The 12,851-nt window shown below is 35.2% G+C and overlaps 1 protein-coding gene across 1 annotated transcript in view; it reads right to left on the bottom strand.

Annotated features, from left to right (window-relative positions):
* The window catches only part of VWDE (von Willebrand factor D and EGF domains), a 79,759-nt gene extending 67,268 nt beyond the window's left edge, over positions 1–12,491 (bottom strand). The window contains 5 exon segments of the mRNA XM_060019777.1: positions 454–538; positions 719–849; positions 2,151–2,251; positions 3,546–3,730; positions 12,434–12,491. Coding sequence (XP_059875760.1) covers positions 454–538; positions 719–849; positions 2,151–2,251; positions 3,546–3,730; positions 12,434–12,491 — 560 coding nt within the window.
* Between the last annotated feature and the right edge of the window lie 360 nt (positions 12,492–12,851).

Below are 12,851 nucleotides of genomic sequence, written 5' to 3'. Positions count from 1 at the left end.
TGCGCGGCCGGAGCCTGTGCTCCACAACGGGAGGGGCTACGACAGTGGGGGGCCTGTGTACCGCAAAAAAAACAAACAAAAAAACCCCCAAAAAAACCTAAGAAATTGACTGTAGGACTCTACTCTTAAATAAACTGAAGACTCTGTTCAGTTTTTATCAGTTTTCCATGAATGTTCTTTTCTGTTTCAGTTATCCAATCCAGGATATCTTCATAATGTATTATTCGTGTTTCCTTAGTCCTCTCCAATATTTGACAATTTCTTACTCTTTCATGGTTTTCCATGATTTTGACACTTTTGAATAGTACTATTCACGTATTTTGTAGAATGTTTCTCAGTTTGGGTTTATATGAATTTGATCATGATTAGACTGGGATTATGACTTTGAGGAAGAATACAACAAAGGAGAAGTGTCCTTCTTATTGAGTGTTATTAGTAGATAAATGGTATCACTATACATTATCACTGCTGATATTAACTGTTGATACTTTCACATTAACAGATAGTTTTGAGGATTTGAACATCTTGGCAAAGAACCCTGAACAAATCTGGCCAATTTAAACCAGAAATTTAGCCTCATTTTAGCAATAATAGCAAACCAAATCTCTTACTGAGATTTGCATTAGCTCCATACATCCCATCCAGAGGATGGCACAAACACACCAACACACAGAGTTCCATCACTAGCAGTTCATGTGTATTAAACATGTTTTCTTACCTTCTGCACAATATCCCATACATCCCTGAGTGGGTTGTAGTAAGTACACAAAAAACTTTCCACAGTTTCTTATGGACACTGGGATTTGAAAAAGACAGAAGTCTTTTGTAGTGCTGAACAAAAACTGCCATGTGTATAGCTATAATCACTCCTTCTATTCAACATTTTCCTGGAAACCCTAACCAATATAGTAAGGTGAGAATAATTTTTAATTTATAAGGATTGAAAGGAAGAAATAAACTTTTATTATTCTCTGATGATAAGATTCGCTCTGTTGAAAATGCAAAAGAATATATAGAGAATTATAGGGAATTTAGCAAGTTTGCTAGGTACAAAAATCAATGTAAAATCAACTATAATTCTATACAATAGTACCAGTTAGGAAGTAAATTTTTTAAAAGAATAGTATTTACAATAGTGCCAATAAAAATACAAATAGGAATAAATTAAAAGGTATAAAACACCTTTAAGGTGAAAATTATGAAACTTTATGAACAATGTTAAAGAAAATCTGAATAAGTAGAGGAGCATACTGTATTAATGGATTGGAAGACTCAATATCCTAAAGTTGACAGCTCTTTCCAAATCCTTCTATCAATTGAGAACAATTTCAATCACTGATATGTGGTATTTTATTTTTTATTTATTTTTTAAATGGAAGTACAGTTGATTCACAATGCTGTGTTAGTTTCAGGCATACAGCAAAGTGATTCAGATGTATAGATGTATACATCTATAAATATATTTATTCTTTTCCAGATTCTCTTCCCTTATAGGTTATTACAAAATATTGAGTATAGATCCCTGTGCTGTACAGTAGGTCCTTGTTAGTTATCTATTTTATATATAGTACTGTGTATATGTCAATCCCAAACTCCTAATTTATCTCCCTCCTTTCCTCTTTGGTAACCATAAGTTTGTTTTCTATGTCTGTGGGTCTATTTCTGTTTTGTAAATAAATTCTTTTGTAACATTAAAAAAAATATTTTGTAGATGTGTCTTACCCCTTTCGCCCCCGGAGTGAGATTTTTGACAGTGTTTTCAACCCATTTTGTCAAATTATAAGCATATTTTTCTTCAGACATGGCATAAACTTTGTTTAATGTAAAACTTGTTTCTGAACATGTTTTGAAGGAAGTTTTTTTATTTTTATTTTTTTTGCGGTACGCAGCCCTCTCACTGTTGTGGCCTCTCCCGTTGTGGAGTACAGGCTCCGGACGCGCAGGCTCAGCGGCCACGGCTCACGGGCCCAGCCGCTCCGCGGCATGTGGGATCTTCCCGGACCGGGGCATGAACCTGTGTCCCCTGCGTTGGCAGGAGGACTCTCAACTACTGTGCCACCAGGGAAGCCCTGAAGGGAGTTTTTAAAAATCAAAAACATGTTTATACCTGAAAATAAAGTGCTATAAACAACAACAAAAAAAACTGCCATGTGGCACAAGCTGTCAATTGCTTGATCTCCCCAGGTGGAGGTAGTGTTTCTGAATCGTTCAGAGACAGGCAGATGGGGGCCAGTGTTGCACAGTGGTTCATCTTTTGGATCAGAGAAAACAAAAGTTGAAAAGTCAGTTTTTTTCATACATGGTAGATAAATCAACTTTGCATTTTCTTTTACACAACCTTTAAAATATTAAAGTAATAATCATTTAAAAAATCTAATAACTTGTACCCATAACATAAAAGAAGTAGTAACTTCATGGAAGAGTAAATTTAAGGGTACATCCCTCATAATTAATATAATCTTTTTCAATTAAAATACCTTTATTCCATTTATTACATTTGTATTGTGAACAAGAGAAGTTCAGTATCAGTTAACTCATGAAATAGCTGATACATCTAAGACAAGTCAATCTGAAGTCATCTTAATATACAGCACAAAGATAAGCTGATCTTGGAGATTTCTTGAAAAATTTCTGGAAATAGTATACGTAAGAAGTTAGTGCACAGTAGAGGAGGCATCAAAAAGGAAGAAGACAGGATTGCTCAAAATTTGGTGATGGACCACCAGGCTGGCAATTTGGGAAAAAAATGAGGTTAAAGCCTCACTTGAAGCCAAATTTGGATATCTTTCCTGACTTCTTTTTACATTACATACCTAAAAAGGAAAATAATTCCCACTTATGCATAATTTTTTTTTTTTTTTTTGCGGTACGCGGGCCTCGCACTGTTGTGGCCTCTCCCGTTGTGGAGCACAGGCTCTGGACGCGCAGGCTCAGCGGCCCAGCTGCTCTGTGGCATGTGGGATCTTCCCGGATCGGGGCACGAACCCATGTCCCCTGCATCGGCAGGCGGACTCTCAACCACTGCGCCACCAGGGAAGCCCTTCTGCATAATTTTTAAAATGTGGGTATCGATAAGGAAAATGAGCCTTCTATTAAGACATAATCCTTCTATTAAGCAGACAAGAACTGAAGCACTTAAAATATGCAGTATTTTACTGTTTGAAAGTTACTGAGGTTAAGTACCTGAGCCCTGGAGAGTGACAGCCTGTGATCAAAACTTGCTTGTCTGACCTGTTATCCAGGTGACTCTAGGTGTGTTACGCCTAAAAATATGTTTTCTGTATTATATGGTGGAAATCACGATGATAGGCTGTCTTCTATAAGATATTGTAAGTTAAAGCCCTTTGGTGGACTGTTGAACATTACATTAACTATTACTATTGTCAGAACAGAGAACCTTGGAATACTCCCTTTGATTAACTTAATCTTGATGCAAAATTAAAACAATATTGCAGCGTGATAAATAAATTGGTTGTAACAAGATTCAATCCTTATATGAAAAAATACTTCAGAAAAAGCACGTGTAGTTCACATTAGTGAGTGACCTCGACACATTTGGTTGGCATCTTAGCAGGTCTGTCAAAGAGGAGAAATCGATACCATCAGGGAGAAAGGGAGTGGTCACATATCAGGCCTTGAATGGCTAACTGCTGGAGGCCCAGGGAGTCAAAATTGACACTTCTATAAGGGCTCTGAAGAAACTGGTATCCCCCAGGAGAGCACCCCTGAGCTAGCATGGAAGGACAGATGATGTTATGTATTTTCTTCATTGACATAGTTCAGCCCTCGATTAAAACTGACTACTGAAACAAAAACAGAAAATAAACCTACAAGTGCATGTAAAGGCCATCTGAAATATTATAATCTCTTAGTAGAACAAAGATGACAATATGCACTTTCCATAAATACAATAAGCCAATCAACAAACTCTTTAGAATGTATTTTTGAGTTATTTGAGCTTCAAGGACTTTATTTTCATTTAATTTGGACAGGCAAAATTGCTGATTGCTGTTGAGTCAGGATTTGTTTATTCCTACCATCAGAAGGTATAGGCCTTACAAGGACTGCTCTTGAGAGTGATCCTCCAGATTTGAATGCAATTACTGACCCTCCATGACCTGCTTTCTGCCACAGTAGCCATGTGCCCCCCGAAATCCCATCTCTGCCAGGTCCTAGAATGCAACAAACTAAACCAAACTTTTAATGCTAATATAATTTTTGTAAAATGCCCTCCTAGTGAAGTTTCCTGCATTTTTTTACTGCAGGAAAAAATATAAAGTTTTCACATTTTTTCTTATTTTTACATATAAAAGTAGTGAAGTTCATTTTCATTTCTAAGCATAGGAAAATGAATGGGGTAGAAGGGAACAGTTTTGAAGGAAAAACAAGAAAAAAAACATGGAGAAAGAGCTAGTTCTGTATATTTTTTAGGAAAGCCATTTTCTGAGCAGTAGTTGGCCTGGAAGATACCTTTTTCTGTCAAATCCGCAGAGGGAGAACATAAAGCACCTCTTCCCAGCAAGAAGAGAGAAGAGAAGAGGAGGCAATAAAAACAGTTATCCTGGAAATACAGCTCTTGTTTGAGGCTGCTGTCTCCCTAATAATAAGAAACACATGGAACTGTCCTTATTTGGAGTATCTTATTGACACAATAGGCAGAAAATCTCCCAATATTAGATATTGTATTTGTTCAAGGAAATTTTGTATTTCCTTTGTTCAAGGAAATACAAAATTTGTGTTTCCTTTGTTCAAGGAAATATTGTATTTGTTCAAGGAAAACACTATAGTAAAGATAATATCTTTGAAATAGAAATGGGAAAGAAAAATTTAATCATTACTAAAGTAATGGAAAAAATCTATCTAACTGAACAAAACTCTCAAATGTTTATTACATAATTTTAAGCTACAGTTTACGAACAAAAATCAGTTTCCAAACAAATTAATAAAGAGCACAATAAACTAGAGATAATTTGCATGTCAGTCTCACAAATGTAGCTTATAAAATTGTCTTTATTATATAGGTTTTTGCTTTTTATTTTGTTTGTAGTTACAGCAATTAAACTGTAAAAAAGGTATTGTTTTGCAAGATAAAAGATCTCTCTAAAGAATTTTTTTTAGTAAAAGATTTTAGGAATGACCACAAAAGGTTCTTCTTCCTTTTGTCTCTAGTTTCACCAGTTATAAATGTCCCAAAAGGCTCTAGTGACTTTGACGATCTCAATTTGTCAACACTAGATAAATATTTTATAAAATGAATGTGGGTAGAAGTCAGAGGATGTGCTATCATTTCATTTAATTTTGAAATAATTCTAACCCCCTGTCAATATCAGAAGATTGCACGTGGTTAGAAACTAAGGAAAATATTTTAAAAGAGATTACTAGTGAGGTTTGTATAAATTATTGAGATATTTTCTCTGATCTTATCCTACAACAGAATTTTGTCTTGGGAAAAAAGTCAATAACTCCATCTTTATTCTGTGCAGTATTTCTCCTTGCTAAGCACTTCTGAAGTTCTCACATTTCCTCTGATTTTGCTGCTTTGAATAACTGTTTTCTAATCCAAAGCTAAAGATGTCATAAATGTAGAAGCAATCACAGTGTGACATCAACAATACTAAGAACTGTATAATATTTAAACAGAAATTTTAAATTTTTATTTAATATTAATTTTAGAGGAAAATTCTTAATTTGTATAATTAATAATAGCTCATATTTTGTATCATGTATTTCACAATTTTCCCCTCCAAATCGACTTGTCACTCATTAAATGTTCAAGGTCTCTGAAGAAAAATTTAAATCTTACTAGCAATGAATAAGTCACACTATTAAAAATCTCATTACAACCTTAACTCTAGAAGGGAGGATATAGTTAACTATGGCTGGTTTGGGCTCCCATTTGGGAATCTGGGGGCCTAGCTCCTGAAGTACTAAAAGAATAACTCTACAAGCCCATTTCACACATCAGTCAATTTCATGACATGAATGATGTGCAAAGCTTTCTAGCAAATGTCCAATAAAAGTTTTTTCCCTCAAAACAAAAGTACATATAAAATATACATTAAAATTTACATTTCTATTTATTCTGTCTTCTTAATAGGATTTAAAGAAGCTAGGTAGTATATAATAGAATCTGCAATATTTGCATTTCAGATACTTTGGGAAAACGTGTCAAGTTATAAATAATAGATACATAATGATACAATATGCAAATAGTTTTCTAGTTTTGTTTGTAGGTATAAGTAACCTGTATTGGATTAATACATTGGTTAATACAATGGCTAAGACTAGTATGCTTTAAGATTCATAATTGGGTGACAGACAAATATGTTAAGAAACTAAATAAATTATTGTATTTTTAAGAGATGAATACGCTTAATGCCTAAAGACAGGCACTTCATAATATCTGAGTTTATAATTATAAAACCTTTGGTATATTGCTCTATGGGAATTTCAAATATCTGTGAATTTTAAAAAATTGTATAACTTCCCCAAAGATGTGGAAAAGAGAAAAACCACCTTTTAGCTCCAAATTCAGTGAGAAATAAAAAGTTAATCATTAAGCTTCTAATATTTAAAATTGTATTATGGATTCTGCAACAACACAAAAGGCTGAAAAGCAAGGTCAAATAGAGAGTGATGGACTTGCTAAGTCTCTTTACTTTGTCATCCTTTATATATTAAAGGATGAATGCGCTTGAAAAGAATACAAATAGAGTGAAAGTACAAGGATGGACAATAACAGTATGCAAACAGTAACCACAAGAAAACTGGACTGGCTGTACTAATATCAGACAAAAATATCTTAAAAAAAATGTTACTAGAGACAAAGACAGACATTTTATAACAATAAAAGTTTCAATCCATGAGGAAGATATACACCTAATAACACAGCACAAAAATACATGAAGCAAAATCTGAGAGAAACAAAGGGAAAAAAAATACATACTTCAAGAGTAATAGTTGGGGACTTCAATACTCCACTTTCAACATGAATAGAAAAATGGGCAGAAAATCATCAAGGAAACAGAGCCAGAACAACACACTATAAACCAACTTGACTTAACGGACATCTATAGAACACTCTACCCAACAACAGCAGAATATAAATTCTTCTGGAGTGCACATGGAACATTTTCCAGGATGGACAATACATTAGACCATAAGACAAACCTCAATAAATTTGAAAAGATAAAAATTATACAAAGTATGTTCTCTGACTGCAATAGAATGAATATATAAATCAATAGCAGAAAGAAATTTAAGAAACTTACAAATACGTGGAAATTAAACAACCGATAAAAGCAAGAGGTCAAAGAAATGAAAATAGAATGAGAAAATACATTGAAAAGGATTAAAAGAAAGATACAACACACCAAAATTTATGGGATGCTGCTAAAGTAGTGTTAGAGGAAAATTATAGATATATATGCCTATATTAAAAAAGAAAAAGATCCCGATATAATGAACTAATCTTTCGCCTGAAGGCTGGAAAAAGAAGAACATACTAAATCTAAAGGAAGAAGGTAAGAAATTTTAAAGACTAAGAAGACATTAATGAAATTGAGAATAGAAAAACAGTAGAGAAAAATCAATGAAACCAAAAGCTGGTTCTTTGAAAAAAATCAACAAAGGTGACATACTTCTAGGTTTGCTGAGAAAAAAAGAGAGAAGACTCATTTACTAGAATCAAAATGAAACAGTGCACACCACTACAGATCTTATTAAGGAATACTATTACAGTTGCATGCCAGTACATTAGATAACTTATATAAAATTGAGAAATTCCTAAAAAGACACAAAGTACAAAACTGATTCAAGAAAAAGTAAGCAATCCAAATAGATTTATATCATGTGAAAAGACTGAATCAGTTTAAAAAAAGAAAAAAAGAAACATCCAAAAAGAAAAGACCAGGTCTAGATGGCATCAATGTTCAATTCTACCTAACATTTAAAGAATAATACCAATTCTTCACAAACATTTCCAAAAAATAGAAAAAGATGGAATACTTCCAGACTCATTCTATGAGCCCAGTATTACCCTGATACCAAAGCCAGAAAATGATATCGCAGGGGAAAAAAAGCCTATGAACCAATGTATCTTTTGAATATAGATACAAAAGTCCTCAGCAAAATACTAGCAAATCAAATCCAGAAATACAGACAAAGAATTATAAACCATGACCAAGTAGGATTTATCCTAGGCATGCAAGGTTGATTCAACATCCAAAAATGAATTAAGGTAATATACCATATTAACAGAATAAAAAACAAAATATGTGCTTCTCAATAGACACAGAAAAATCACTTGAAAAAAATCTAACACATTATGATAAAAAACTAGGAACAGAAGAAGGGCACTTGCTCAACCCAATAAAGGAAATCTACAAAAAACCACGTAGCCACAACATACCTGATGGAGAAAGACTAGATGCTTTCTCATAAGATCAGGAACAAGACAAGGATATCCACTCTCACCACTTCTATTCAACACTGTACTTGAGGTTGTAACCAGGACAACTAGGCAAGATAAATAAATGAAGATACCCAGATTGGAAAGAAAGAAGTAAAACTATCTTTATTCACAGATGACCTAACTTTTTATGTAAAACTCCTAAGAAATCCACTAAAAAACACAACAAAATATTAACACTAGTGAAAAGTTCAGCAAGGCTTTAGGATATAAAATCAAGATGCAAAATGTGATTTTATTCTTTTTTTAAAATTCACATACCATAAAATTTACCATTTCTAAATGTAGAATTCAGTATGGGGTGTTTTTTTTTCTTTTTGCATATTCACAAAGTTGTATACCACAATCAAGTTTAGAATATTTTCATCACCCCAAAAAGACACCTGTATCATTAGCAGCCACTCCTGCCCATTCCCCTCTACCTCCAGCCACTGGCAACCACTAATTTTTTTGTCTCTATGGATCTACCTACTCTACTCTAGACATTTTATATAAAAGCAATTATATAATATGTGGCATTTTGTCTCTGGCTTTACCATGTTTTCAAGTTTCATCCATGTTGCAGTACTTCATTCCTACTTATGGCCAAATAGTATTCCACTGGATATACCACATTTTGTTTACCCATTCATTCATCATTTGATGGGCATTTGGGTTGTTTCCACTTTTTGCCTATTATGAATAATGCTGAAGTGGACCTTAATGAACAAATTTTTGTGTGAACATATGCTATTTCATTCACTAGGGGCAGTAGAGATAGCCCAATAGTTAAGGATGTTAGAATCTGAAGCCACCTTGCATGTGTTCAAAGTCTGGCTCTGCTACTTAATAGTATGTGACTTTGGGTAAATGGCCTAGCATATATGTGACTCAGTTTTCTTACTTGTAAAATAGGGTAATAATAATATTTATCCTGTGGGTATTGTGAGAATTAAATGATTTAATGTGGGTAATGTATTTTAAAGTGCTTAGAATAATGCCTACACATAGTAGATGCTTTCTACATTTGCTGTGTTAAAATAAGCCGGCAAGGTTATTACTTTTTCTATTTCACAAATGAAGAAACTGGGAGTTGCCTAAAGTTTTATGGGCCTTAGGGTGGTTAATTATATTCTTAAACATGTGCAGTAAATAGACTAAGAAAGAAATTAAGAAAACAATTCCATTTATAATAGTTTCAAAAGAACAAATACTTAGGGATAAATTTAACAAAAGCACAAAACTTATATTCTGAATATAACAAACACTGTTGAAAGAAATTAAAGACCTAAGTATTTAAATGGAAATTCATCCATGTTCGTGGATCTGAAAATTTAATGTTGTTAAGTTGGCAATACTCCCCAGATTTACATGCAGATTCATCACAGCTCCTAACAATACCAGCTGACTCTTTTGTAAAGAATGACAAACTAATTGTAAAATTCATATGGAATTTCAGGGGACCAGAATAGCTAAACTAATCTTGAAAAAGAAGAACAAAACAGGAGGCCTCACATTTTCTCATTTCAGAATTTACTATAGAGCTACAGTAATCAAGAACGTTTAGTGGTGGCATGAGGAGAGACATAGATTGGTGAATAAAATTGACAGTCCAGAAATAAGCCCATGTACGTATGGTTTTTAACTGATTTTTGAGACAGGTACACAAATCAGTCAATGGGGAAATGACAGTCTTTTCAACAAAACTGGATATCCACGTGCAATATAATGAAATTGGACCCTTTGGTTATACCATATACAAAGTTAATTCAAAATGGATCAAAGACCAAAAGACAAGAACTAAAACTAAAAGACTTAGGAAAAATATTGGGGTAAATCTTCATGACTGTAGATTTGGCAATGGATTTCAAGATATGACAACAAAGCACAAGCAACAAAAGATAGACAAACTAGACTTCATCAAAATTAGCAACTTCCGTGCTTCAAAGGACATTACCAAGAAAGTGAAAAGACAACCCACAGAATGGGAGAAAATAACTGCAAATCCACATGTCTGCTAAGATAATTGTATTTAGACTATACAAATAACACATACAACTCAATAACAAAAAGGCCAATGACCCAATTAAAAAATTGGCAAAGTATTTGCGTAGGTATTTCTCCAACGAAGATATGTAAATGTTCAATAAACACATGAAAAATTGCTGACATCATTGACCGCCAGAGAAATGCAAATCAAACCACAATGAGACGTCACTTCACACCCACTAGAATGGCTAGAATCAAAATTTCAGATAAAAAAACGTTTTTTCAGATAATAAGCGCTGACGAGGCTGTGGATAAATTAAAACCCTCGTACACTGCTGCAGGAGTGTAAAACAGTGCGGCCACTTTGGAAAACAGTCTGGCTATTCCTGAAATGGTTAAACACAGAGTTACCCTATGATCCAATAACTCCACTCCTAGGTATATTTCTAAAAGCAATGAAAATGTGTCCATACAAAAACTTATACCCAGATGTTTACAGCAGCATTATTTACAATAGCCATAAGGTAAAAACAATCCAAATGTTCACAAACTGATCGATTTATATACAAAACGTGGTATGTACTTATAATGGAATATTATTCCATCACAAAAAGAGAGGAAGTACTGATATGTGTTAGAACATGAGGAACCTTGAAAACATTATGCTAAATGAAAGAAGTCAGTCACAAAAGACAATCTGTTATATGATTCCATTTAGATAAAATATCCTGAATAGGTAAATCTATAGAGCAGAAAGTAGATTAGTGATTGCTTGTAGTTGGGAGGGTGGAGAGGGTGAAGGAGGGTGTAAGGGGAGAATAGCTAGAGTATGGTATTTCTTTTCAAGGTGATAAAAATGTTCTAAAATTGACTATAGTAATGGTTGCACATATTTTTGAATATACATAAACCCATAGGTCACTGTGTCCTGTAAGAAACCACTGTACACTGTAAATGAATGATTTGTATGATATATGAACTATATCTTAATAAAGCTATTTGAAAAAGTCTCGTGTGCTCCATTTGTCTCCACTTTTATCTCTACTACATTAACATAAAGAAGTTTAGCATAAACTTTATTATCAACTTTACCACAGTAGGAGCTTAGAACATGGCAATGGTTAATATTCACCTTTAGTAGAGAGATTACAAGGCTATTATATAGGGCAAGAAGTCGTTATGTGATCTATAGTAAACACTGAAGTAAATTCCTTTATAAATATTGGTCATTTTTCTGAAAACATATCGTCTAACTGTTGTAAGTACATATTATATATTATTACATGTATTTTTTGAAAAGTTCTTCATGAAGATCTACTTAATGTGTCAGCAACCAAAGATGGCACAGATCAATGCTAGCTTGTTGAGGTCTATCATTTTAGGAAATAATTGTGTTCTAATATTCTTTGTACAGTTTTCAGGGTGAGTGCTGCTCTCCCTTCCTCTTTTACAGAGCAAACTTACCTTAGCAAACTAGATTAAGATCAACAAGATGATAAAATAAAATTATATCCTGAACACTTATAAATTAGGGGTAAAATGCTAATCAATTAATTATTTCCGGGGGTCGGGAGGGAGTGGTGCAGAAATCGTGCAGTTTGGAACTGAACTCCTTTCGGATATTTCAGATCCAGTTGTCACTAGGATGCCTGGAAGATCCAGCAAAAGTTTCTTATGGTAATAAAGGGACATTAAGGAGCGGATATCAGCAGGAAACAAAGGAACAAAAAAGTGACTGAGGGTCTTAAGAGCAGAAAAATAGGAGGCAACAGTCGCCTGTGCACAAAGGAAAACTGAAGAGTGCCAAGGCTGTAAAGTGACCATTTCAAAGAAGGCGGTAGGACAGGGAGGAGGTTGGTATGGGACAAGTATTAGATGCGGCCGTAAAGATGCACAGGCACGCTCCACGTGTCATCCGGGAAGTTAGCCTCCCTCCTCCAAAGGCCCAGGTGGCGCCCCTGCGCTGCCTTAACGCCCGTGCCCTACCTGGCCGACCTTTCCCGGCCGCCAGGAGCATCAGTGCCAGCGTCAGCACCCGGACTCCATCAAGCATCGCTACTGCCGCAGGTGGGACGAAGGCGTCGCTGATCCCTGGCCAAGGGTGCGGGCAGGAGGGTGCCACAGCAGCCTCTTTGTCCTCCTATCACAGAACTCAGTCCGTTCCTGCTCGCCCTTCAGGGTTGCCGCGCGTCCTTGCTGTGGGGCGCGCTGGTCTTTTCCAGGGATAACCCAGCGAGCCTGGTGGCGCCTTCCTCCCAAACCCCGCCCACCCGCCGGAAAGCCACGCCCAACTGTCCCCGAGACCGCCGTGCGCCCTGCGTGTCCTGGCTGTGGCTTCACCACCCTGGTTGTCAACAGCAGTCGCACATTCTCGGGGAAGCCTCCCAGGATGTAACGGCATCCCGCGTCTCGC

The sequence above is a fragment of the Delphinus delphis genome, chromosome 9 (assembly GCF_949987515.2).
Source record: "Delphinus delphis chromosome 9, mDelDel1.2, whole genome shotgun sequence".
Taxonomy (NCBI): Eukaryota; Metazoa; Chordata; class Mammalia; order Artiodactyla; family Delphinidae; genus Delphinus; species Delphinus delphis.
Note: the sequence above shows the minus strand (reverse complement) of the source record. Positions and strands in the feature narration are given on the sequence as shown.